General features: G+C 40.7%; 3 protein-coding genes across 4 annotated transcripts in view; 2 read left to right on the forward strand and 1 right to left on the reverse strand.

Annotated features, from left to right (window-relative positions):
* Nucleotides 1–7,598: 7,598 nt before the first annotated feature.
* sln (sarcolipin) lies at nucleotides 7,599–9,150 on the forward strand. The gene is made up of 2 exons (XM_085379818.1): nucleotides 7,599–7,810; nucleotides 8,206–9,150. Exon 2 carries the CDS (start codon nucleotides 8,266–8,268, stop codon nucleotides 8,359–8,361), a length of 96 nt encoding a protein of 31 aa, XP_085235944.1. The 5' UTR covers nucleotides 7,599–7,810; nucleotides 8,206–8,265; the 3' UTR covers nucleotides 8,362–9,150.
* Nucleotides 9,151–9,807: 657 nt separating this feature from the next.
* On the reverse strand, nucleotides 9,808–15,135 carry kbtbd3 (kelch repeat and BTB (POZ) domain containing 3). Its single transcript, XM_085379817.1, has 10 exons — nucleotides 15,007–15,135; nucleotides 14,466–14,757; nucleotides 14,195–14,360; nucleotides 13,133–13,315; nucleotides 12,500–12,673; nucleotides 12,106–12,396; nucleotides 11,703–11,945; nucleotides 11,315–11,605; nucleotides 11,040–11,189; nucleotides 9,808–9,939 (listed from the first exon to the last, which is right to left on the reverse strand). The coding sequence occupies exons 2-10, from the start codon at nucleotides 14,744–14,746 to the stop codon at nucleotides 9,817–9,819; spliced, it is 1,902 nt and encodes a 633-aa protein (XP_085235943.1). The 5' UTR covers nucleotides 14,747–14,757; nucleotides 15,007–15,135; the 3' UTR covers nucleotides 9,808–9,816.
* Nucleotides 15,136–16,466: 1,331 nt separating this feature from the next.
* The window catches only part of fam168a (family with sequence similarity 168 member A), a 46,390-nt gene continuing 39,101 nt past the window's right edge, over nucleotides 16,467–23,755 (forward strand). For both annotated transcript variants that reach the window (XM_085379700.1, XM_085379699.1), the window contains exon 1: nucleotides 16,467–16,631. The gene's annotated coding sequence lies outside the window, so the exon portion shown is untranslated. The remainder of the gene's footprint in view (nucleotides 16,632–23,755) is intronic.

Here is a 23,755-nt window from a genome sequence, read left to right on the forward strand (position 1 = left end):
TAAAGATGAAAGGGAGGTGCATACCACTGAGTGCACATAATATAAAAATCTGATCATATGAACTTCAGTGAGACACTCATTCTTCTATTCCAGATGGATGACTCAGAGTGTCTCACTTTTCCACAGTGTTTTTCTTGATTAGCATCAGCGCATTTTTAAAATGTGCATTTGGACTTTGCCTGTCATTTTTCCAGCATCTGAAAGAATTTTGTCCACCGTGAACCATGAAGGCATAAGAGTACAGTATAGAACAAAGCACAGGTGCAGCTATGATGCTCTTGATGACCCCTGATCCAACAGTCTGGAATAAAGTTGCAGATTCAAAAAAGAACCTGTGACTGTGACCATGTGACTTTTCTTTTCCTTGAGGTTGCATTTTGCATTACACGCATTTTCCCTTTGATGTCCTTTAGAGCAATCAGTGCAACATTGTTAAACTTGTTCTTTAGTCTTAGCTAAGTGATTCTATTCAGTTCTCTTCTCATGTCAAAGCTTCTGTTCTGTCCTTTGGCTCCGTTTTGCTGGCATTATAAACGGTAATGTCAAATCCACTTGATCTCCAACTTGATACAGTAAGGGATTAAATATCGAGTGTTGGACTCTACCTTTCCATTTTCAATCATTTCATTCGTCTATCATCAGATTCAACTTAAATGTTGGCAGCTGACCAATGTTGGGTTCATAGGCTCTTCTGTCAAGCGATTTATAAATAACCTTGTGTTTTACTAGATAGTTCTTTGTCTCTGGATGCTCATGATAAAACTGATACATGTGCCCAGACCCAGTTATTTTCAACAAAGCACCATACCCAACACAGCTGGACATATTCTGATCATGCATGAGCATTCACTCATATTCTAGCATAGGTATTGACTTGTGATTTATGTATTCTGTCCATTATTTTGTCTTTGATGCATTGCCTGCCCTGGCCACTGTTCCCTGTCTGATTTCTCTCTCAGTGGGGCCAATTATCTCAGATCCTGCATCCAAATTCCTCTTCTGTCAGATGAATGACTCTGCAACCCCTCTGAACATGAGTGCGTGTTCCAGCACGCGTGTCTCTCTGTGTTCTGAAACATTTGTGCGTGCGCCTCAGTGCTTTGCTGTGTCCCTGTGCATTTATACTCGGGCGTGTTGTGTAATGAGGCCTTCACCTGTCTTCTGCCATCTCCGTAATTACACTGCTGGCCAGTGCGAGCCCTCGGTCGTCTCAACGGCAGACTCTGTTTATCCTACAAAACAACAGCTGGTCAGGCAGGAGAGCATGTGGCTGCCCTCTCCCAACATGATAACAACACTCTGCTCTTTTTTTAAGCATTCAAATAAATTAAACCCATTTATCACTGTTGGAGGTGATATCAGGTGCAATATCAGTAAGAATTCAAGCTTTAATCTCTAGTACGGAGCATTCACTACATTCAGTACAATTTGTATCCACTGTATGTGATGGTTTTGCTAAACTGGTAAAATGGCTTATTAAATGATTGATGTTCAGTTCCTCTCCTATTTTCTAATAATTTCCAACATTGCAAACCAACAACGTTTGTTGCAATTTATTATACTGATGTTGCACAGTTTTTTTTTATAACACATGGATCAGTTTCATTTACTTGGAGATGGGAAGAATTTCTAAACCACTTTCAGGGCCTTCAGTGTCTTCCAAGCCTCCACTGGCTTAAAATCCAAGGTTTGAGTTTCATTTTTAGAACTGAAAGAAAACATCCCATGCCAAAAGCCCAATTTAGAAGCTAATGAATGATCCAATAATGACTCAGTGACAGAATCCTATCCTTTGTCAACCCCAGTTTCCAGAGTCAAAAATAAAATTTGGACCTGAAAACTCAGATATCATTTTAACATTACATTTCTCATTTGGTTGGCCATACACAAATGTCTTAAATACTAAGGTGAAGAAGTTAGCGTTAACATTGCACCAAGTGGAAATGCTTGAAGCTGCACAGTAATTCAGGTATTCCTCATGCCATCGTTCAAGGGCAGTTTCACCTTCAGCACCAGCCAAAATCTCAAAAGCAATGTAATGGTGAGAACACAAGTGGAATCACTTCTGTAACCTGAGGCATGCCATCAACCTTTGAAATGCAGGACCGGTAGCTATTTGCCAAACTCCTGCTGCTGGCATCTTTGTATTGTAATTAGCTGGGACCACAGGATGAAGAAACCAGATGCTGCCTTTTAAAATAGTGACTCTGATGTCTGCTTCTCTCTGGAGACGTGTGAGCAGATGGTTGGTAGTTGGAGAAAGGTGAGTTATAAAAACTGCAGTCTATCAAAGATATTCTACATCTGCCAATGGTGGTTATGTCTTTTCATGCATATGGAGAAAGAGAAGCATGAAATTAGTAATAATGACAAATCATCAACACAAAAATATTACCATTCCTGCAGAAGACAAAAGATTAGCCTATTCAAGGACTAACAGGGAGGGGTAAGGATGGGCAGAAATAGAAGCTAAAGCAGCAGATCTTATGTTGAAACATTTTAACCGGTCAAAATATTTAGAGGTCTGAGAAGTGTGTTTGGAGATCCATCTGATCTGTGTATAATCTCTCTGCCAGAATGGCAGTCAGCTGGGATGAAGTCCTATCCTCTGATAATTGCTATGGCAAAGATCTGGCCACTATAAATGAGCAAAGTTGTGAGCTAAATAATTTTCCAGTGCCAGCTATTTATAGACCAATGTTCAGACTAACCCACAGTATTTAATGAATATGGGGAACTTGTGACATGATATTTTCCACAACCTAAGGCCAAGAAAGCCAATTGATGTTTTTACTGGCATTGGAATGAAATGCACCTTTTAGGGCTACACAAATATATAAAATGGAAAAAACATATGTTCCACCACTTTTGGGGGAATGCAAAAATATTCAATTTCTATCAGGTTTAATTCAGAGACAAGACTTCTAAAGTAATTTGTTATAATCTAAACACTAGATTGTAATTTGAAATTAGATTTGCTGTCTTTTGGTAAGACTCATACCATACTCAGACACATGCTGTCTGCTCTAACACAAACGCCATTGAGAAGCTAATATTAGCTTAGTTTACCATACCATAGCTAGTTAGTAGCTAGCTAAAGAATTATTTTCTTATGTTATAAAATGAAGTTGCCATGTAATACAGGTTCCTCTTCCCACTTGTTACAATGCAGCCTGTTATACTATACTAACACCAAGAGTGCAATAGACAAGCATGCAGAAATTGCAGTAAGTTGCAGTTAAGCTGTAGTACCACCAAGGGGAGATTTTATTTCAAGCCATCATCAAAATAATCACAGGAAATCATTTAAAGAGACATTACTTACACATTTACATGTAAGTACAAATTAGCCACCTAGCTTAATTGTTGTAGGATAGAAGGACCCAGGAATGTACTTGCTTGGTCACTCGGACTTCTTGGCTTTAAACATACTATTTCCCCCTCCAGATATTGCAATTTCTGGATGTACTGCAGTTTCTGCATTTCATGCTTTGCCATGATATTGGGTTGGTTGTTTACATGCTAAAAATAGGTCATTTTAGTCTGGTGTTAGGTGGCTGCCAGACATGTGTAATTCAGCCTTTGTGGATATAAATTATATGCTACTGTCAATAGATTAAAATGATAGTGTTCATAAGGTGTTAAAACTAAAACCAGGTCATATTAGCCTATTGCTAGGTGGTTGCTAGGCAACATGGTGGCATCAGAAAATATTAGGCATAATTCAGTGTGCGTGATTATAAATAGGATGTTCTTGTCATGAAATAAAAATCATACAATGTGGTTAGTCTTATAGTTTACAAATTATAAAGAGGGGTAATTTTAGCTTGTTGCTCTGGTTGCTAGGCAACATGATGACTCCACATTATCCTATATAGATAAGAACCTTCAGGCATTGAATAGATACCTGATGGTCTAGGAGGTGTAATATTTTATTTTATTTTATTTTTGTGTATTACTATAATATGTTTATTAGTAGTAGTAGTAGTAGTAACTGTCACGACAAAAGAATTTTCACTAGAGCTGGAATAAATAAAGCATAACTTATATTTTAGATGTGTTGCTTTGATTCAGATACATTACTGCTGTTATTTATTTTCCATAATGTTTACAGTTGGAAACTGTCACCACATTAACTTACACATCAGAATAAACATAGTGATATTGCATTCAGAAAATGGATGTGTATACACACACACACACACACACACACACACACACACACACACACACACACACACACACACACACACACACACACACATCTAGTGTCCCAGAATCTGTGGAATGGTGTTTCTGAGGCCTTGTTGACACCACTCTGTCTCCCCTCAGATTTAGAGGGCAACTCTCCCAGCACTTTTCTATCTTAAATGCACACACAGCTGTCACAGTGGGCCATAGTCCACCCCGCACAGAGATGCCAGCACAATTCACGCTGTGCTATTCAATCACCCCAGAATTGGATCTCTGTGACAATGGGAATCCCTGGGTGAAATAGTGCTTGGTCCGAGGCTGGCAGAGCAGCAGGGTGATAAAATTCAACCGGTTTGATCTGTTTAATCCTCTGGGAATGGCCTTGGAATCCTGCGATGGAAAGGTTCACGTGATCTGTGCTTGGACTTTGTCCTTCTGTGGCCCCTCTGTGTGTGCAGGAGAAAGTGTGTTTGTCAAGGGGGTTTAACACTAGGTCAGAGATAACACAGTTTTTAGCAGCTGTCAAGTGTGAGGTGAGGTGAGATGTTTGCTTTGATGAAATGTCAAAATCCTCTCTTAGCACGAGCATAATACAGAATATCAGGAATCCACAAAAGAACGAAAACCTATTCTCAATTTAGTTTCTATTAAAGGAAAGCTGTGGATGATGAGGCTTCAGTTACAGCAGTGCAAGAAAACAAACAATAAATACAAGAACAGTAAGAAAATAAATATACACTTTAGGACTCGGGGTAAAGGGATCAATAACAATTTAAAATTTATAATTTACAGTTTGATGATTTAAAGTCTCACACACAGGGGAGGGGGGCGGCTGCTTCCAAATAGAGCACATTTCATTCATAATGTTTGAAATCCAAGCCCATTATGTATTCATGATTTGAATCCCGGGTTATGCGAAATCCCAGAAATACACCTTAGACAAAGTGAATCTGTGAACTAAGGCGTGGGTCTATTAGGTTATGTTGTGGTGATCCTCGAGTTGGGGGACTTGTGTTCATACTGGAGTGCAAAATTAAAACCAATGGAAGATGGACAAGAAAAGTTCAAAGCCATCAGGTGCTCAGTTTAGAAAAAATAGAAAAGAAGAGGAGGAGAAACGAGCAAAAGATACAGGTAAGCAGATGTGTCGTTGGATAATGGCAGGTCATGTATCCTGAAACAATCAGAATCAGAATACTTTAATATTAATCCCTAAGGAAATAATGTGGATTACAGTTGGTCCAAGAAGAAATGGTAAATATAGCAACAGTAACAGACTCAACTCCAAACATTATGTTACAGATTTTAATATTAATTAGTTGTTGTCAATTGTTGATTTGTCCTGTTCTCATTGTATGAGTGTATGCATACTATGCATACACTCTCTCTCTTCATGTGTGTGCGTGTGTCTTTCTCTGGTGAAATTCAGTCTGGTTCCGACAACAGTTTTATGTTAATGTACAATCCTTAATATGTTTTATGTGTGTGTCTGTGTGTGTGTGTGTGTGGGGGGGGGGGGGGGGGGGGGGGCAGAGGGAGTGTTCGCCCAGGGCGCCAAACAGGCTAGGACCGCCACTGTTCACAGCTGCCTTAATTCTTCTTGGCATAGACTCAACGCGGTACTAGAAACATTCCTCAGATATTTTAACCCAGAATGTTATGATAGCGTCAGACAGTTGCTGCAGATTTGTCAGCTGTGCATCCATGTTGGAAATCTACCTGTTCTAATATACCCCAAAGGAACACTCTTGGACTGAGATCTGGTGACTATGTAGGCCATTGGGTACAGTGAATTCAATGTTCAAGAAACCAATTGGAGATGATTTGAGCTTTGTGGCTTGGTGTTTTATCCTGCTGGAAGCAGTCATCAGAAGATGGGAACAGTGTGGCCATAAAGGGATGAACATGGTCAGCACCACTCAAGTAGGCTGTGGTATTTAAGCAATGATCAGTTGGTACTAAGGGGACCAAAGTGTGCCAAGGAAACATCCCCCACAAAATTACACCAACACCACCAGACAGGATGGGTCCGAGCTTTTAAGACGTTTATACTATATTCTGCACCTACTATCAGAATGTCGCAGGAGGAATCATGACTCTTCAGACCAGGCAACACTTTTCCAAATGTCTGTTGTCCAATGTTGGTGAACCTGTTTGTATTGTATCCTCGGTTTTCTGTTCTTAGATGACAGGAGCGGCACATGGTGTGGTCTACTGCTGCTGGAGCCCAGCTGCCTCAAGATTCATCGTGTTGCTGCTCTTCTGCAGACCGTGGCTGCAACGAGTGGTTGTTTGAGAACTAGATAGCTTGCCTTTTCTAGACCGTTCTCTGTAAACCCCAGAGATGTTTGTGTGGCAAAGTCCCAGTAGATCAGCAGTTTCTGACCAGCCAGCCTGGCACCAACAACCATGCCACGTTCTAACTCACTTAAATCACCTTTCTTGCCTTTTCTTATGCTCAGTTTGAACTTCAGCAGGTGTCTGACTATGTTTGCTAGCCTAAGTTAAGCTGCTGCCCTGTGATTGACTGATTCGATATTTGTGTTTACAAGCAGTTGAACAGTTGTAGCTACCACTATGGCTGGTGGGTATAAAGATACGTATCATGCAAACTAATTATAGTTGCTAATTTTTGTTATATTGATATATAATACCAATCCATCCCATTACTATCCAGCCCTGCCTGGCTTTGTCAAAAAAAGTAACAGTAAGATAATAACCACAAATCAGCACTGAGTAACAATTTCTTTAATCAGTAGAAAAGATGAGAAATTCAGATTAGGTCCAGGCATAATCAAGGGGTTTAATTTCTTGCTTTGCCCATCCACATGTGTGGATTTTACTAAGAGCATTATGTATCCTCTGTCTCTTCATCCATCAAGGATAAGCAACTTAATGAAGGGTGCAAGCCACTGTGCTTGACACCCCTCTATAATCAGTACCTATTTGAAATTCCACGTAAGTGTGTATACTGACGATACTTTTGGGCCATTACAAATTCTTTGCTTTTAAGTTGAGAAGGGACTCGATCGGTGACTGGTTAACAGAGGCTTTAGTTGGTTTAAAACAAGCATGCCTGGTATTTTACATTTTGAAGAGACTGCTCCTGAGGACAATTCCTCTGATACTGGGCGATATTGTTAGTTTCCTATATCCATTGGATGATATAAGTATTATGTTTGGAACAACTGTAATCCACCTAGTATCTCCAATAATGTGTTATAAATAACCCTGAGACCCTCCTCTGTTGTGTGTGTGTGTGTATGAGAGCGAGAGAAACAGACTCTGTATGGTTATGGGTAGGAAAACTCCAGTGGATGAGATTGTGGAAAATAACACACTCTATTGGTTGTTTAATTGGTGTGTGACATCAGTCGGTGTGTATGTGAACCATGGGCGGTCCACTGAGGTTGGCTACTTTAGGAGCAGGCCGTGCCCCTGGCAACAGCAGAAAACTGGACAACAGCAAGAAACAGATGATACGGGGAGAACTGCTGCAATCGAGACATTTCCAAGAAGAAGAAACACTTCTCTTGGAGGGCAAGGCAAGGAGCGGACGATAACATTTGCTTTCTCTTTGTCCTGTTCATAGTGCGATCACAGCCAAGCAATCAAGGTAACAGCGACTGCGACTGGGTCTGGCTTTGTGCTATTGTCCTCAGCAAAGCCTCAGTTTTGCCAGTTTTATCTAAGCTATTAATGGCACATATCAAAACAGCCCAACTTCTAAATGTATAGAACATGTTTAACCTGATTTATTAGTGTATTAGGGTGTATGCTTTGCGTGTGTTTCTGCCCCATGCTAATATGAGGGGATGTTGTTGTCCTTTTCTTTGCTGACCTTTGGTGACTGTAAACAGTAACTCAGCAGAGAAGTCACTGATCCCTCTAACCTGTTGTAACAGGGACTGCATAAACCAGCACAGAGCATGTGCACCATTGTGTATTGCATTTTTGTCTACACTTTAACAACTGAAACGCAGTTTCTTTTTCCTACCTCTGTCTTAAAAGTTTACAGCAACCAACCTCTCCTCGACTGTCTCACCTATCCTCTCCATCCAGCACGCTGCCATGGATCGCTCGGTGCAGGAGCTGTTCCTCAACTTCATGATCGTCTTAATCACTGTGCTGCTGATGTGGTTGCTGGTGAAATCTTACCAGAACTAAAAAATTAAGCAATGAGAGAGGAAACGGACGTGAGGCGGAGGGGATGGAGAGACACGTGCGTCGGGTTATCGGAAGACTTGGCTGCTGGCTAAATTTTATAATACAGTGTTTACACCTATAGCTCTGCTTATTCATGTGAGGTCAACAATAAGTGGTTACTATAGCCGGGACAAACTATGAAGGATAAAATAGTTCAGAATCTGTATTTTTAGTGTTTTTTGTTTAGTTTTTTTGAATAAGGCCATGAATGTGAAATCACAGCATAGTGGTCAGGGTTAATAAATAAGAATAAAATTGTTGAAAACCCAAATGGGATGGCTTGAAAACTCTAAAAAAAAATGCAATGTCACTATAAACAGGAGTGCATACCATAGTCTGTATGTCTAAGTGCCCAACACATTTAACAATGCTGTTGTGTCCAATTTTTCAGTTTTTTTTGTCAAAGGGATGAACACGACAAACTCATAAAACAAGACAACACGACTGTTGAAGCATTATGTTTATGATCACTTCTTAACATTAAACAGTCTTTCATTTGTTTAGCTTCTGTTTCTCAGCACAAACTTGCCATGCAGTCATGATTCACACCCACATTTGCTCTTTGCAGGTTTGTTAAACTTTAGTCTATACTATCCTTTTGAAGCTACAGAGTGTTTCTCTATGACTGATAAAGTGCACATGAAAAACTGTTGTGTGCACCCGGAGAGGAGAACCAGAACATGCATGGACACATGGCAATGTAGTAACAGAATAAAGGCAAGCTGATTAAAGTGCATACTGACATGTGCTTTCAAAAGTTGACCTGTTGACTGATTTTCCCCTTTAAAGTAAAAGCAAGAGAGGCTTGCCTCCCAGAGGCTCTCTGTGGCATAATTTGTGTATTCCTGCCAAAAAAAATCAAAATCAAAATCCCCAAATTCAGAAAAATGAAAGAAGTCTGAATTCCTGAACAGAGTCTGTAGCTGCAAGAAGGCTGGTAAGTTTACAGAACATGCTAATTATTTATGTGGATTTTCTATCTGTAACATGCTGTCAAAAAAAATACTCGGATACTAAAATAGAATTCTAAAGGGGTCCTCCATGGGAGGGGCAATAATTAGAGTGACAGCAAAGCTCCTATGATGACAGGAGCTCCGCACATACAATACAAAGATCAAACTTGACCCTAAATAAAAAAATAAATAGACTAGGTTAATGTGTTCACATATACTGATGATCTGTGACAGGAAATGTGGTGTCAGTTGCCTATCTTTGGCTACGATACTCTCTCAAAAGAGAGCTATGTTTCAAGAGTGTCTATTTGCTGGTTAAATACGGGAATAGCATTCTCTCTTGAAGTGTTAGCTGTCTGTCATGCACACAGTTTGGAAAGCCGAGGGAAGCTCATTCACACAGACATCAAACTTTCGCTTGCATGTTTGCTGCGTTGGTGGGCATGTATGTGTTTGCCATCAGTTATGCTGTATCACCCCACGGGTCTCTATATCTGTTGAAGCTGATGAGCTGGCAGTGGAACTCTGTGAGTGCTTTGGGCATGGGTGCCACTTCCTCCCATTGACTCCTCCCACTGTAGTACACCTGCGTAGGTAGTAAGAAAGAAAACAGTAGACAGTTAAATTAGTAAAAACTAAGAGTGCAGGTGTAGTCAGAAATTCACTCATCATAGGCATGAATATCATGGTAATTTGTGGTTTCAAATGATTTCTCTGAATTGTGCTTTTTCCAGACTGGAATGATTGTACACTATATACATATTAACTTTTTTTTTTTTTTTTTTTTTAAGAAAATTTGGTTGCAGAACTTTAAATTTGTTTTTGTATTTTCTCCAATCCCTACAGGGTCAAAAGTATCCATACAGTTTTACTACCAGTGGTACTGGTATAGTGCAATAAGTAAAATGAAATGGAATAATGAAGGAGGAGGAAGACCTTCAAATTATTCAACATCACCTAAAATTAACAGCTAGCTGAGCTGAAACTTAAACACAATCGGTTTTTCCAACAGGACAATGATCCCAAACACATCAAAACTAGTTTTCGAATGGATAAAACAGGCTAACATTAAGCTTCCGGAATTACCTTCCCAAATCCCCAACTTCAACCCTATTGAAAATTTGTGGGTGATGCTGAAAAACCAGGTCTATGCCAAGAATCCAAGCAATTTAAATAAACTCTACTATTTCTGCAGAGAAGGCTGCTCAAATACCTGGAATTGTACCAGAAGCTTGTTGATGGCTACCAAAAGTGTCTGCAGCTTGCAAAAGTACATTTAACCAAATATTAGGATTATATTAGGATGTGTGCATGTAAATCCGTTGGGCATCTTTCTTTGCCTTTAGACAATAATTCTGATGGCAAAAGAACCAAACGGGACAGGCGGGGGGGAAAAAAGGATGCGTGTATGTATTTGAGCCTGTATGCATGCCTTTGACCCTGAGTGGATTGCAAAAAAATTCCCAAATAAATTCGAATTTCAAGTTTGAATTTAAAGTCATTAAAAACGTATGATTTACAATCATCCCGCTCTGGGGAAAAAAAAGAGTTCAAAGAAATCACTAAAAGCCCAAAATCATCATGACATCCATGCCCATAAAGAGTCTGTAAACTTCTGTCTGGGTCTGGGTTAAAGGTAAAGGTTATTCAGTTCCTAGCAATATAAATGTGAGTTTTCTATCCTACCTGAACCTCATCAGTGATTTCATCAGGTGAATAGTCTCCGCCCAGAATGTAGATTCTGTCCCTCATGCCCACTGCTCCGGCATTGAACCCAGCGCATTCAAATGATCCTTCACCCTTCCAGACGCAGGTCTCTGGGCAAAAACTGTAGACCTGAAAAGAAAAAAAGGGACACTTTTACACAAGCTCAGTGTATTTTACCACAGAATTAAGCTTCAGAATCTTTTTAAGGCTCTCTGGCTGCAATGGCATGACTGATAAACTAAATCGTTGCTCACTTTGTATGTAGATAAGTCACAGAGGTGCAGTGTTTTATTAATTGACACAGCCTTGACCAGTGTAGCGTGGAAGAACTGGCCAAACTCTGCCACCAGGCGGCTCCACTGGTCCTGCAGGGCGTCATAGCAGAAGAAGCAGTCGAGTGAGGGGTTAAAGGAGTTTGTGATCTCCACCTCTGACCCCAGCGTATAGATTACACTGCCACAAGCACTGGCCTCAGGGTAGAAGATAGCAGTGGGAAGTGGACTGACAGAGCGCCAGGTTTGAGCCAAAGGGTTATAATACTCCACCTAAAATCCAACACCGCACATGAATTAGATCAACACTGTTGGCCATGACTGATTCCATGACCTACTAATGGAAGCATATCCCAACCAACACTGTTACCTCCAGCAGACTGGGAGCCCCCCCTCTGGATCCCTTGGTCCGTCCTCCAATGACATACACTCGATCCAGGCACGTTACAGCTGTGTGCATGGTTCTGGGCTTAAGCATGGCAGTTCCAGGTGTGCAGGTTAAGGTCACGGGACAGAAGCACCAAACCTCATCAGTGGCATCATGGAAAGGTTCAGCCACGTGGAGGCGTATCGCCCGGCAGCAATTTCCCTGGCAACCACCTGTGACAAACATCTTCAATCCAGTAGATAGCAGAAAAGATGGTGATCAAAATCTTTAGTCAACAAGGACAAAGAGTAAGAAAAGATGATGCCTTTTTCTAGTAAACAGCACCATATAACTATAAAGAATATTCACAAATTGACATTATTTCATTTGATGCTGTAAACCTTACCTTCTCAGCATAGCTGGTAAGGTAAGATCCTGGTGGATCTGGCATCATAGTTGTCCCCTCTTCTTGCCCTGTGCCCAGCTCTTTCCACTGGTCTGTTTCCAGACAGTAGCAGAAGGTGTGCCGGATCTCTCCATTTTCCTCTGTCTTGTGGATGTAGATATAACTCTGCGTGGTGGAAGGCCTGGCATCAGTGAGCAGGCCATTGTGCTTTGTCTGTCTGCTCTGGGCTTCTGACGCAAGGGCGAGACAGGACTCATCGTTGCAGAGGAGAGGGTCAGAATCACACAGAGACTAAGAGAGAATGTAAGAGTCAACACAGGAAAGGTGATGCGATCACAAATCCACAAACTGCAAAAAGTCTTTAAACCCAGTACAGGTAAAGGTTCGGTTGTACCTTTAGTGAAGGTGCAGGAAGATGGTGCAGCCGGGTCAGAGACAGCAATCCCGGCATCAGCTTCTGTCTTCCTGGGAGATCATGGCGAATCCATCCAAGGAGCGACACCACCACTGCCTCCTCACTGGGCACGTTTAGAGCATCTGACCTGAGGCACAACTCCAAGACATTAACCTGAAAAGAGTTACTTTTTTTTAATGTGATGTATTTGTCAGCTTAAAAACATGAAACAAAAAGATGTTTTGTTACTGATATAGAAGCAGATTTAATGAAATATATTGTGTATACAATGTTTTTTACATGTTGCAGAGGAACCATTAGCTTAACTATTGGGCTTATTAATGATAACAATACATACATAAAACAATAAGAGTTGCATATTATTTTTGCTTTAATGGATTTCAGAACTGTTATAACAATGAACCAAAATATCTCAATAATAATATGAAAAATCCCACCAAATATGCAAGAAATCCAACATCATTGGTGCTTTGAGCCTTAACTAGTTCTTAAGTCAGACATAATGAAGTGTTTAGCAACTGGATATAGAGAATAAATTACAACAGAGACTCTGATCAGCCTCCAGCCTTTCTCTGCATAGATGCAATGTTTAGGTGCAAGATTGGGTTTCACCTGCATATCCAGGAAGTCCTGCGTTTTGGAGAGTTCAAAGAAGTTCTGGACCACAAACTCATTGGCACTTTGCAGGAGAGAGGCTGAGCCGTATCCCTCAGCCAGAGACAAGAGAGACAGACAGTTATAAAGATCCATGGTTCCTATCAGGAAGTCGCTGCATGCTTTGGACAGGACAGACACCTGAAGGCACAACAGCAAGAGCAGGGAAATTTTCATGTTAAAATGACATTTGGCAACAAGAAGATAAGTGCCTAGCTGACTGTCACAACTATAGATTTTTTCATTTTAAGTGTTCGGTCTTTAACTCTTTACCCCTTTAAAGCCTAATAGGAGTAAGACTTGAAGCTCCTTCTGAACTGAACTATTTCTGTTATATTTCATACCTGCTTGAAGAACAAAATGCATCAAGGTTTGCAGCAGAGGTCAGTGAGAATGGTCTCTGCCTAGCCTCAGAAAAAACCTGAAACTATTCTAATGATCATCCAACCAAATCTTTATTGATAAATACCGAGGTGTCGAAACTTGTCTTTCAAGGGTACAGGGGAGGTCATCAAGTGTCATCTTTATGGGGGAAAGAGGTAACAAGGCATTCCAGACATCCTTCTCCTGAGGCAAACTGTTCAGTTTTCTCCAGTAGGATCCCGAGGTGTTCCCAAGCCAAGTGACAAATATAATTTCTCCAGCAGGTTCTGGGTCTACCCTGAGGTCTCTTCCCAGTGGGAAGCTTGGTTAGGAGGCATCCTAACCACATGCTCAAACCATTTCAACTCTTTTTGAAACGCAGGAGCAGCGGCTCCACTCAGAGATCCCTCCAGATGTCTGAACTCGTTGCCCTATCTGTAATGCTGAGCACAGCCACCGTGCAGAGGAAGCTCATTTTGGCCGCTTGTATTCATGATCTTACTCTTTCAGTGATTACTCAGCTCTCTCTTGACCCCGACAGTCTGGTACAATAACTATTAATAATAAGATTATTGATTTACTGCAGTATCCCAGGAAGTCATGGCAAAATGAACATGTTTAAGGGTAAGAAGGAAGATGAAGCAGTTGCATTTCTACCTGCAGAAAAGAGGCGAGCTGAAACAACATGTCTACGTTGCCATCAGTGATGAGCGCCTCCCCAGAGTAGGCAAAGTCCAGGAAAGAAGCCACCGCTGCTGGACACTGATTACCCAGCGTTACTGAACCATCATCACGCTCTCGCATATCCACCTCAAACATGGCCCTAAACCCAAGACACATGTGTTTAGATAGATAGATAGATAGATAGATAGATAGATAGATAGATAGATAGATAGATAGATAGATAGATAGATAGATAGATAGATACCTGAAAAAATCACTACATGCTGCAAGAACACAGCGATGACAGGGAAAGCTGCGTTCCTGCACCTTAATGGTGAAGTCAAACAGCAAGCCTCTCTCCCTGAGCGATCTGAGCATGCCCAGGAGCTGCAGTCCATGGGACTCAGACACCCGCAGCATTGTCCGGCGCTCTGAGACCCCGTTGCATTGTGGAGCACTGCCAGGTTTACTGCTGGGTGGGCTGTTGCTGCTGCAGGGGTTGTGGGTGTTGGTCAAACACAAGGACAAGTCATGATTTTCATCCATTACGCCAGAATCTGAAAAAAGAAAAAAAAAAAGAATAGAAAAATGATGCAATTTATAGTAATGGAGTGAGTCTGTGAGAGACACACGCACACACAGAGGGAATAAGAGATACAAGAATGCAACAAACTAATTTACATGAACAGATCTGTAACACACAGTCCAGTCCTCCTCTACCATTAAGACATGCAGTAGTATCATTGTGTCTGACACTGAGTGTCTGACACGATTACTGCATTCAAGATAAGCACATTAGATATTACCTGAGGTGATGTCTGGACGTTAAAAGTCAAAAATATATGAGTATAAAATGCGTGAAATATGCAGCTAGTTAGTCTGAGGCAGGACAAGTAATACTCAAGACAGTGTCAGCACCTCGGAGAGCTCTCATGCTATTCTAGTTTCCGGAAGCCTGAAATCACGCGAGATTTCAGTCCGCTTTTTGTTTGTTTTTTTGCGTTTAATCGTCTTCTTCCTGTCATCTTGTTTACTGAATTTGCGATTTTCCCTAAAAAGAATAATGCCCGTGTCTCCTTTATATCCCCCTCATTTATTTTCGTTGTACTCTTTATTTATTGCAGAAAAAGGCGCAATGGCCGCTGGGAACTGTAGTTCTCCCCTATTGGTCGGTTATTTCTGGCGAGTGTTCTGGTCAGCCTTTCTATTTGCTTTAGTTACAAGTTTAGAACAGTTAACGTTCAGCAGTTATACAGGTTAGCTTGCTTAGTTAACCATGGGTGCTTTCTCTGTTGCAAATGAAAACATATCTCAAACATATCAAGTAATTTTGAGTCACACGGAAAATTCCTATGGGCAGAACTTTACTCCTGTGTGCTTCTCATTGACACTATGTTGATGCAGTAATATTTCTTACCACTGGGTGACGCTGCCGTGCTGCGGAGAAATGATTATGGGGATGCATAGGACAACAGCCATTGAATCTGAATTAGAACGTGAACTTAAAGCGGTGCTGCAGTATCGTGTTGTTCTGGGAATCTATCCTACTTCACAAACCATCCTAACCGTTGTTTCTGCGCAAACGCTGCGCATGCGCGTAACACAACCCCCAAATTTACATCATTTTTTAACCCATTGTGAATATTTCTTATGGTTAGGGTTAGGGTCAAATTATAATGCAGGTTGGACGATTTGCCAAAGTAGGACGGTTTCTCAAAACACCGTCTCACCACCACAGTGACACAAAAACACACTCTTGAAAACACCTGAAAAACATGATTACAGAATAAGAGCTTTTGTAGACACAATTCAATTCTTCTTCTTCTTCTTCTTCTTCTTCTTATTATTATTATTATTATTATTATTATTATTATGCTAATACTACATAAAACGTGGGCTCAATCATGGATAAAATGCAAATATACAGAAAAGCAAAAAAAGGGAAAAAACAGTCATTATACTCTATATGCTTTATCCTCCTTCATCTTAATACAACAGACCATCCTATAAAAGTCAGAGACCGTCCCATTGTTGTGAAACTGGAGTGAAATCAGTGTAAACGGGCAGCACATACTAACGCCATTTACTGATTTCAGTTTTTACGAGACTGCACTGAATCGGTGTACATATTATCGGGCTATTATCAGAGCCTCTCCAGTTTATATTATTGGTGGGTCTGGCCCCCCTCCTCTGTCTCTTGCATCCCTGCATCCCTCCCTCTCTCCCCTCCCGGCAGTGCATCCCCATCCCCCACACTGTGGCCGTCTCTCCGGGTGAAAGCTGTCTTCCCATCGCCACTGGCCCGACAAAACGCTGCTGTAGCAGAGCCAGTCCGCACCGACCCGAGGCAGCACACTCACACGGGAGAGAGCACGTACACATTCGGGGAATCTTTCCTTTTTTCCCTTCCGTGATCGACCGAGTAGCTTTGGTAAGTCTTTTATGCTTTTTATCACAAAGAGGAGAAATGTCTGTGTGTTTTCTTGATGCTTGTTCGGGGTTTTTTTCCTATCTTTTTTTCCCCTCCGTATCCCTTTAATTGTCCTCCGTGGTGGCTACAGTGGGGAACTAGCGGGCTAAGCTAAAGCGGCTAGCTTAAACAGCGGACTTAAAGTGATACTATTTGAAGCATGTGTCAGGTTTTTTGTTGTTTTGTTTTTTCACTTTATTTGTCGTCCGCCAGGTAGTAGTGTTAGCAGCTGTTTTCCCAGTGCGTTGCGGGTCTGACCTGCTGCGAGTGGTTTTCATTGTCATTGCTAATTTTGCCCCGGCTAACTTGCTAATTAGCGTTTTTTTAAAATGGGGCAGCGTGTGCCGAGAGATGCAGGGATGCTACGACGGGTTAGCGACTGGCTTTTCAGGCTAGCACGCAAGCTAAGCTAACGTTAGTAATATGTGACCCGTGCAGATTCCTGCACGGAGTGTTTCGGAATGGATGGATCGCCATGCTAACGCTGGCTAATCTAGTGATAATTGGCAAGATGGCATCTCGGAGTGGTTATCTAGAAATCGGTGGATTTTTCAAAATGGTGTCTTAAGCTTGTTTGAGTGTGACCATTTTTGTCCAACCATCGCTGTTTTGGCTTTGCTTGCTATCTCTGGTATGCAGTGCACTGCCAGTGCATGCCACACTCTGACTGATATATCTACATATTAACCACTGATGTGAGGGTAAATACAAACGCCTCAAGGCTACAGCAGCCACTATGGAGAAAATGACTGTTTCTGGAGTTAAATTTGTTAAGAGTTTGGCGCTGAATTTAGGGGAAGGAGACGAATGAGAGAAGTGGGAAAGGTCAAAATGGGTAGAAAAGGTTTACTCTGCATGTGCAAATGTTTGCACACTGGATTAAAGTGGCTAACTATGTCAGTGCCCATCAACTCCTGCCTGGGTTCATAACAAATGTATACTTTATCTGAATGTCACTTACACCAGGACTTAGCTGCTGTGCACAGATATCCACTGCAACTAATGCTCGTTGTCATTATTTATTCATCTCAATTTGATTTAAATCTAATTGCTTTTCGTCGTATACAGTATAGGAAATCAGTGAACATGCCAGTTCCAAGTGCAGTGCTCAGGGTAACATATGCAAGCTGGATCATTTATTTATGCCTAATGCAACGAGCAGTGGCAGAAGTTAAAAAAGGCACTTTTTAAAAAACTTGATACTACAAGATGTGTGTTTAAATGGTGCATATCAGATAGGATTATTCCAAATGTTACAGGTAATTATTTATTTATTTACCCTCCTGTTTTTGACTAGTCTTATCAGTGAAATGAATCCTTTTTGCCATCATCTCTTTTTCCCTTTTTTGTAGGCGGTGGGTGGGGGATTACTTGCTTTAGTCACTGACTACTAATCCCATTTAATTCAAGAAGCCTTATCTGTCTAAAGGGATTTGTGAGATGCTACTGTTGTTGGCTTCACCAGAGCATTACTGTGTAAGCAAACTATGTACATTTAAAATAATAGTCTACGATCGAGACTGGAAGATGCACACTGCTCTGTGGATGATAGACATTCAGTGATTCTAATAGGTGATACTTTCGTCCTGTTAGTAATTATGACATCTAGAAATGCTTTCCTTTGTGATTGGGGCGGGGGGGGGACTGAAGACCCTAAATCTTATTAATATACAAACAAGGAAGTCTTTTTTTAAAGGCTGACTTTATTTTTGTGACTAGATAAATCAAAAGGCATCCACTAGAACTGCATCCACCAGATGAAAGTATATTAACTTAAAGGTCAGTGGTTCGCTTTAGGAGCTCTACTCAGAAAATACTACGTTTGTGGTTTTGTTTTTTCCTACTGGATGAGATCTAGTGTTGTTCCTATATGCTAAAGTTGATTCATCTGTCTACTTCGCTTGAGGAAGACGGTGGATGTCGTATGGCTTTTGGCATGTGTGGGGTGCAGGCTCATGTATATGAATGGCAGGCTGTACAATGCAGCCATAAAACCGTCAGACTGTTGAAAGCGGGAGTCACTTAATGTTACGACAGACAGCGGTTCTGTAACAGAGCTTTCCAGCACTTCATTCCCGTGTGGTTTGAACCACTTAGTGATTTGCTCATCACAGATCGGCGAATGAAGCACCGACAGACGGCAGCTTCCAGAGTCACCTTCATTTCCTGTGCCTCGTCCAGCTCCCGGTCCCTCAACTTCAACCTCCAGTAATGCTACTGTTCTTTTAGAGGTTAGCAGATGTAAACATTTCAATGGTTGGACCATCTTAGAAGAAATCAATGGTTAATAGTAATAATAAGGTTGCTGTACATAAAGATTCATTCAACTGCATTTTGGGGACTCTGAATATTTCTCTTGTATAGGAATCAATCAAGAGGGGTTATTTATTTTTTCAGTTGTTCATTTGGATAAAATCAAGATTAGAAAAATATAATAAATGTGTCCCAGTATTTTGCCAAACAGTCTAAAATCAAAAGATGTTTCACTGTATTATTAACCAAAGATGGCAGCAACACACACTGAGAAAAAGGGAGCTTTTGAACTTTTCCCTGAAAAGTAACATTGGTTATTACAGCATTATCAGACAAATTGGCCAACATTTTATTCCTGATTAACTATCAGTTGAAGCGATTAAGCAGCACTTAAAATAGACGTGCAAACCATTCGTAGGTCATACCTTCATGAAATCCACATGAAATGGTGATTAAGCACTGAAAATAATTTTTTGTTTTATTAAGTAAGGCCTTAATTAGACCACAGAGAAGATTTGTGGATGTAGTGAAGGAGGATATACAGATGGCTGGTGTGACAGAAGAGGATATTAAAGGGAGGGTGAAATGGAGGCAGATGATCCGCTGTGGCGACCCGTAAAGGGAGCAGCCAAAAGAAGAAGTAATGCTTTATTTAATTTAAAATTGTATTTTTCTACGTGTTGGTTTGAGATGACATTTAGCGCACCTGTACCATCGTGCTTCATAGTAATAAATTGGGAAACATTTCTCACCTTGCTGCCTGCGTGCATATTACAGTTTTGTTCTACATCAATATATTGTGGATTAAAGGGCAGATATGTTGTTGTCATTCTCCATCCCCCTTTATGAAGGCATGCTGGTGATTGTTGTAGTGCTATATCTGCTTTCATCTTAATCAGTTCAATAAATAATATATTCTAGATGTGTACTGAAATGCTACATCCACAGTTCTGTTGTAGGATTATTAAAGTGTAGTGGTTATCCCCCGCTTTGGGAGTGAAAGGAGAGTCAGATCCCTGGAAGGGTTGTGTCAGGAAGGACGTCTGGCCTGAAAGCCTGTGCTAAATCAAATATGTGGATCCATCCTCTGTGGTGACCTCTTACCAGGAAGGGAACAGCTGAGAGAAGCTTGCCATGTTAGATCCGTGACATTGCAGTGGCCTTTTCCCTATAAGTGAGAGGTGGTCGAGAAAAAAAGGCATTTTACAACAACACATTCTTTTGTTTTTGAGGTAGTTGCAACATATTGAAAGGCACTGACTGTTTTAATTTTACTAAAACAGACACACCATCTCATGATACATTTGTGCATTGCAGCTGATTCACTTAAATAGTATTCAGTAATCAACTCCATAAATGTCTGTAAGAGATGTAGGCGTACTTTCCCAGTAGTTACTTGGTCCACTGATCTCGCTACAAGGCCTCTCAGCACCACTTGAATGACTCATTCTTCAGCTCTTATTCAGTTATTAACTGAAAATAAGGTTCTTAGATGTCCACTATTTTAAAAAAAAAAAAAAAAAAAAAGTGTTTTTATTTTAGAAAATGTATAGAGGTCTTACAGAAGTACATTGTTTGATGTTTTCATAAATGAACTAGTGGGATGATAGGAGGATAAGACAACAAAGTGCTCTTATTTTCCCTGTACACAGATTCACACTGTGTAGCATCAGTCTACCACAATGGTTCAGTCAGATTGTCGTCTCTCTTTGACAATTAAATTTTGATGTAAGTGTATGCATGCATGCATACAAACTGCGGCAGGTGAGAGATGTCAGAGGGAATAAAGCATCAGGATAAAAGGTTGGACACAGATCCCTGGAGGCAAAGTTGTAATGCATTCAGCTGTCAGTCGTATTGTGTGTACACATGCACAAATGGACATTCACATGCGTCTGTGCTGCGGGCTGGCTATTCATTAGTGATACCTACAGTTATTAGAAATTCTTTTTATGCTATTCTACTGTAGCAGCTTTTGAATTTAACCTATACAAAGAGTAGCTGTTTTATTATTAACATCTGACTGAAACTTAAGCACAGCCATACAACAGTTGTACAAAAAATCTTAACATTGTGGATGTGATAATGTTGAGTTTTTGTTGACTCTACTTTAAAGAGGCGTTGATTCAAATAAATGAGAATTTGGGTAGTTTGCAATATTTTTTTTTAATTGTTTTATCCACCCCTTTGTGTCAGCGAGACTTCGTAGTGCAGAGCTATTGTTGTAAGCCTCATTAGTTTTAGCTGAATCTATAGGGACAACATTTGATCTTTATTACTGAAATACAGTAGATGTCTTATAGTGACTGCTGAGAGTTTTTTGTGGTGTCAGTAGCCATTGTTGCACCGCATCACACTGCAGAACTGTAACAGAGTGGGTGTTATGAGCAGTCCGAAAGGAAAAAATATTGTATGAGGTGAAGTGAGGACATTTCTCTGGCTTTAAGTTGAGTGTATCTGGATCTTGACACTCTGTCAGGATACATGTGCTCCTGCTGCACATTGGTTTCTCGTATAATTATATTGGATTGGGACACACAGTGTTTTTGAATGACCCCACAAACTCTGTGGGTATGTACTCCTGTAAACAAGGGCTAGACTGCACTTGGGCCACTTCTTAAATAGGTAAAGACAGATAGGAAAAAAAATGTAAAGCATAAAATTCATTATGGTTGATTGATTTTTAAAGTGGATTTTGTTTTACAGTCATCTTTCTGTGCACAGTGGCTCACTGTCACAGTGTCAGGGCTTTTCTGGGACACTTAATAAGATCAAATCCAAAGTTATTGCTGCACTGGCCATTCAAGTGCTTCCCCTAAATGATGTCAGACCACATAAATGTAATAAATATTGATTACTTAAGCTATGCGCACTAGTTTTAGACCACCACCAGGACAACTGTCTCTAAAACAAACAGAAAATACATGTTGATGGTAGATGGTAAATGGACTGGTTCTTACATAGTGCTTTTCTACTCCACTACAGCACTCAAAATGCTTTATAAAACACATCTCATTCACACTAATTCATACAAGCCCCTTTTCTATGCTTTTTCTACCTAAGTGCTTTCTGTTTAACATTCACATACATTCACACTCCAGCGCATGCATCGAAGAGTTCAGTATATTGCCCAAGGATACTGTGGAATGCAGACTCAAGGATCTAAAACCACCAGTCTTCCGATTAGTAGCTCCTGAGCTAAAGCCGCGATGATTATGATATAGTGTAGGTTTGGGTTTTGGCTGCTTACACACACAGCAGATATTGAGTGACAAGAGCACTGGTGCGAATGGACAGCACTCTTGAAACAATTCTATCTCAGCTAGGACTGGGCGATATATCGAGTTTTTAAATATATGAGATGTGACAATATCGTTTATATCGATATAGTCTATGTCACGTAGAGGTGGGCGATATAAACGATATACGATAGAAACAATATAAATTTGGCCAACGATAGAGACAGTCATAGCAAATGACTGGATGAATAATCTCAGTTGTTCTCCTGACTGAAGTTTGGCCCGTGTATAGCATCCTGCTATGCGATTGCATTTGTCCCTAACCACCAGAATCCCTCACGTTAACTTTTATCGAGTTGGCGTTCATCCTCCAGCTTCACTGTGCTAATGTTATGCTAACATAGCTGTGTCGCTAGCAATCACGTAGCACAACATTATATACCAGGTAGTCCAACTTCAGTAACCCTGCAAACGCCACTGCTGTTTAGTTTTCTGTCTTCGTTTATGTTGGAAGTGGTAGCAGAGCTGTACGTTTTAATTAGTTTCAAAAATCTCTCAGTCAGAACATGCTATGTCATGTTTAGGTGGAAACTAGCGAGCTAACTTCCTGTTAACTTGTAACTCCGTTAAATTTAATAAATTCTGTTTTCATGGATGCATGGATGTTAAACTTAATTGTTACACTTGGTAAAGCAGCAACGCTGATGATTTTATTAAAGATGAAAGAATTTAGACCGTTTTTAACTCTGTGTTCGTTTGACTTTGGGACCTGAAGGGACGGAGTTTTGGACCCAGATTACTCCACGAAGCTTCTCACTACGGCAGCCATAATGCTCTGACAATCCATCAAGCTGTGCGGCTTACCAAAGTTGTACTAAAACATTTTTAACAGATTTTTGCACACCCCAATCGGTTCGAGGTCAGTAAGCACAACCAGAATTCATACATAAAGCACACTCTCGATTTTTGAGAAAATTAAAGGATTTTAAGTGTGCCTTTTAGTGTGGAAAATACGTTACACAGAAGAAAATAATATATCGCGATATAATTTGAAGCATGTGCGGTAACGATATATGTCGCGATATATTATATGGATTTTAGGCCATATCGCCCAGCCCTAATGTCACATTATAATTGTACTTGTGGAACCGCAAGTTTGCCTCTCTTTCGTCCACTTTTGTCTCTATGCTGCGTTACTCTGCCTCCCTCTCCCCCATCGCTTCACTTGCAGGCAACGACAAGATGGACACGGCAGCTATCAAAGAGGAGCTGGTCAGTAAAAGAAAACATTTGGAGATTACTATTTTAGTGCTGCAACGTTACACTCGTTAAACTGACGTTTATGCCATAACTGTATTAACGCGGCAAATCTCCGTTAACAAGTTACCGCGGATTGCCCCGTGCGTGGGCGTCAATGCGTTAGCGGTTACCTCGTTAACGCCGTGCATCTAGCATTACTAGTATTTTCACAATTTACAACAGCACCATAAAGGGCAAAATGAAGCGTGTGTGAAACTGTGTGCTGTCTCCCAGCCTCCTGCCCCGAAACAAACTACCTTACAAAACTCGTATACCGTATTTTTCAGACTATAA

The sequence above is a fragment of the Rhamphochromis longiceps genome, linkage group LG14 (assembly GCF_057381845.1).
Source record: "Rhamphochromis longiceps isolate RC_006_pf linkage group LG14, R_longiceps_female_GT1.1, whole genome shotgun sequence".
In the NCBI taxonomy this organism is placed as follows: domain Eukaryota; kingdom Metazoa; phylum Chordata; class Actinopteri; order Cichliformes; family Cichlidae; genus Rhamphochromis; species Rhamphochromis longiceps.

Bases quoted from the DNA above. Each gene is read 5' to 3' on its own strand.
- kbtbd3 (XM_085379817.1), bottom strand. From the start codon at position 14,746: ATGGATGAAAATCATGACTTGTCCTTGTGTTTGACCAACACCCACAAC. The intron at 13,316-14,194 runs GTAGAAATGCAA...TTGTGCCTTCAG, and splicing joins AGCTCGCCTCTTTTCTGCAG to GTGTCTGTCCTGTCCAAAGC. The intron at 11,606-11,702 runs GTAACAGTGTTG...GTTGGATTTTAG, and splicing joins GGGCTCCCAGTCTGCTGGAG to GTGGAGTATTATAACCCTTT.
- sln (XM_085379818.1), top strand. From the start codon at position 8,266: ATGGATCGCTCGGTGCAGGAGCTGTTCCTCAACTTCATGATCGTCTTA.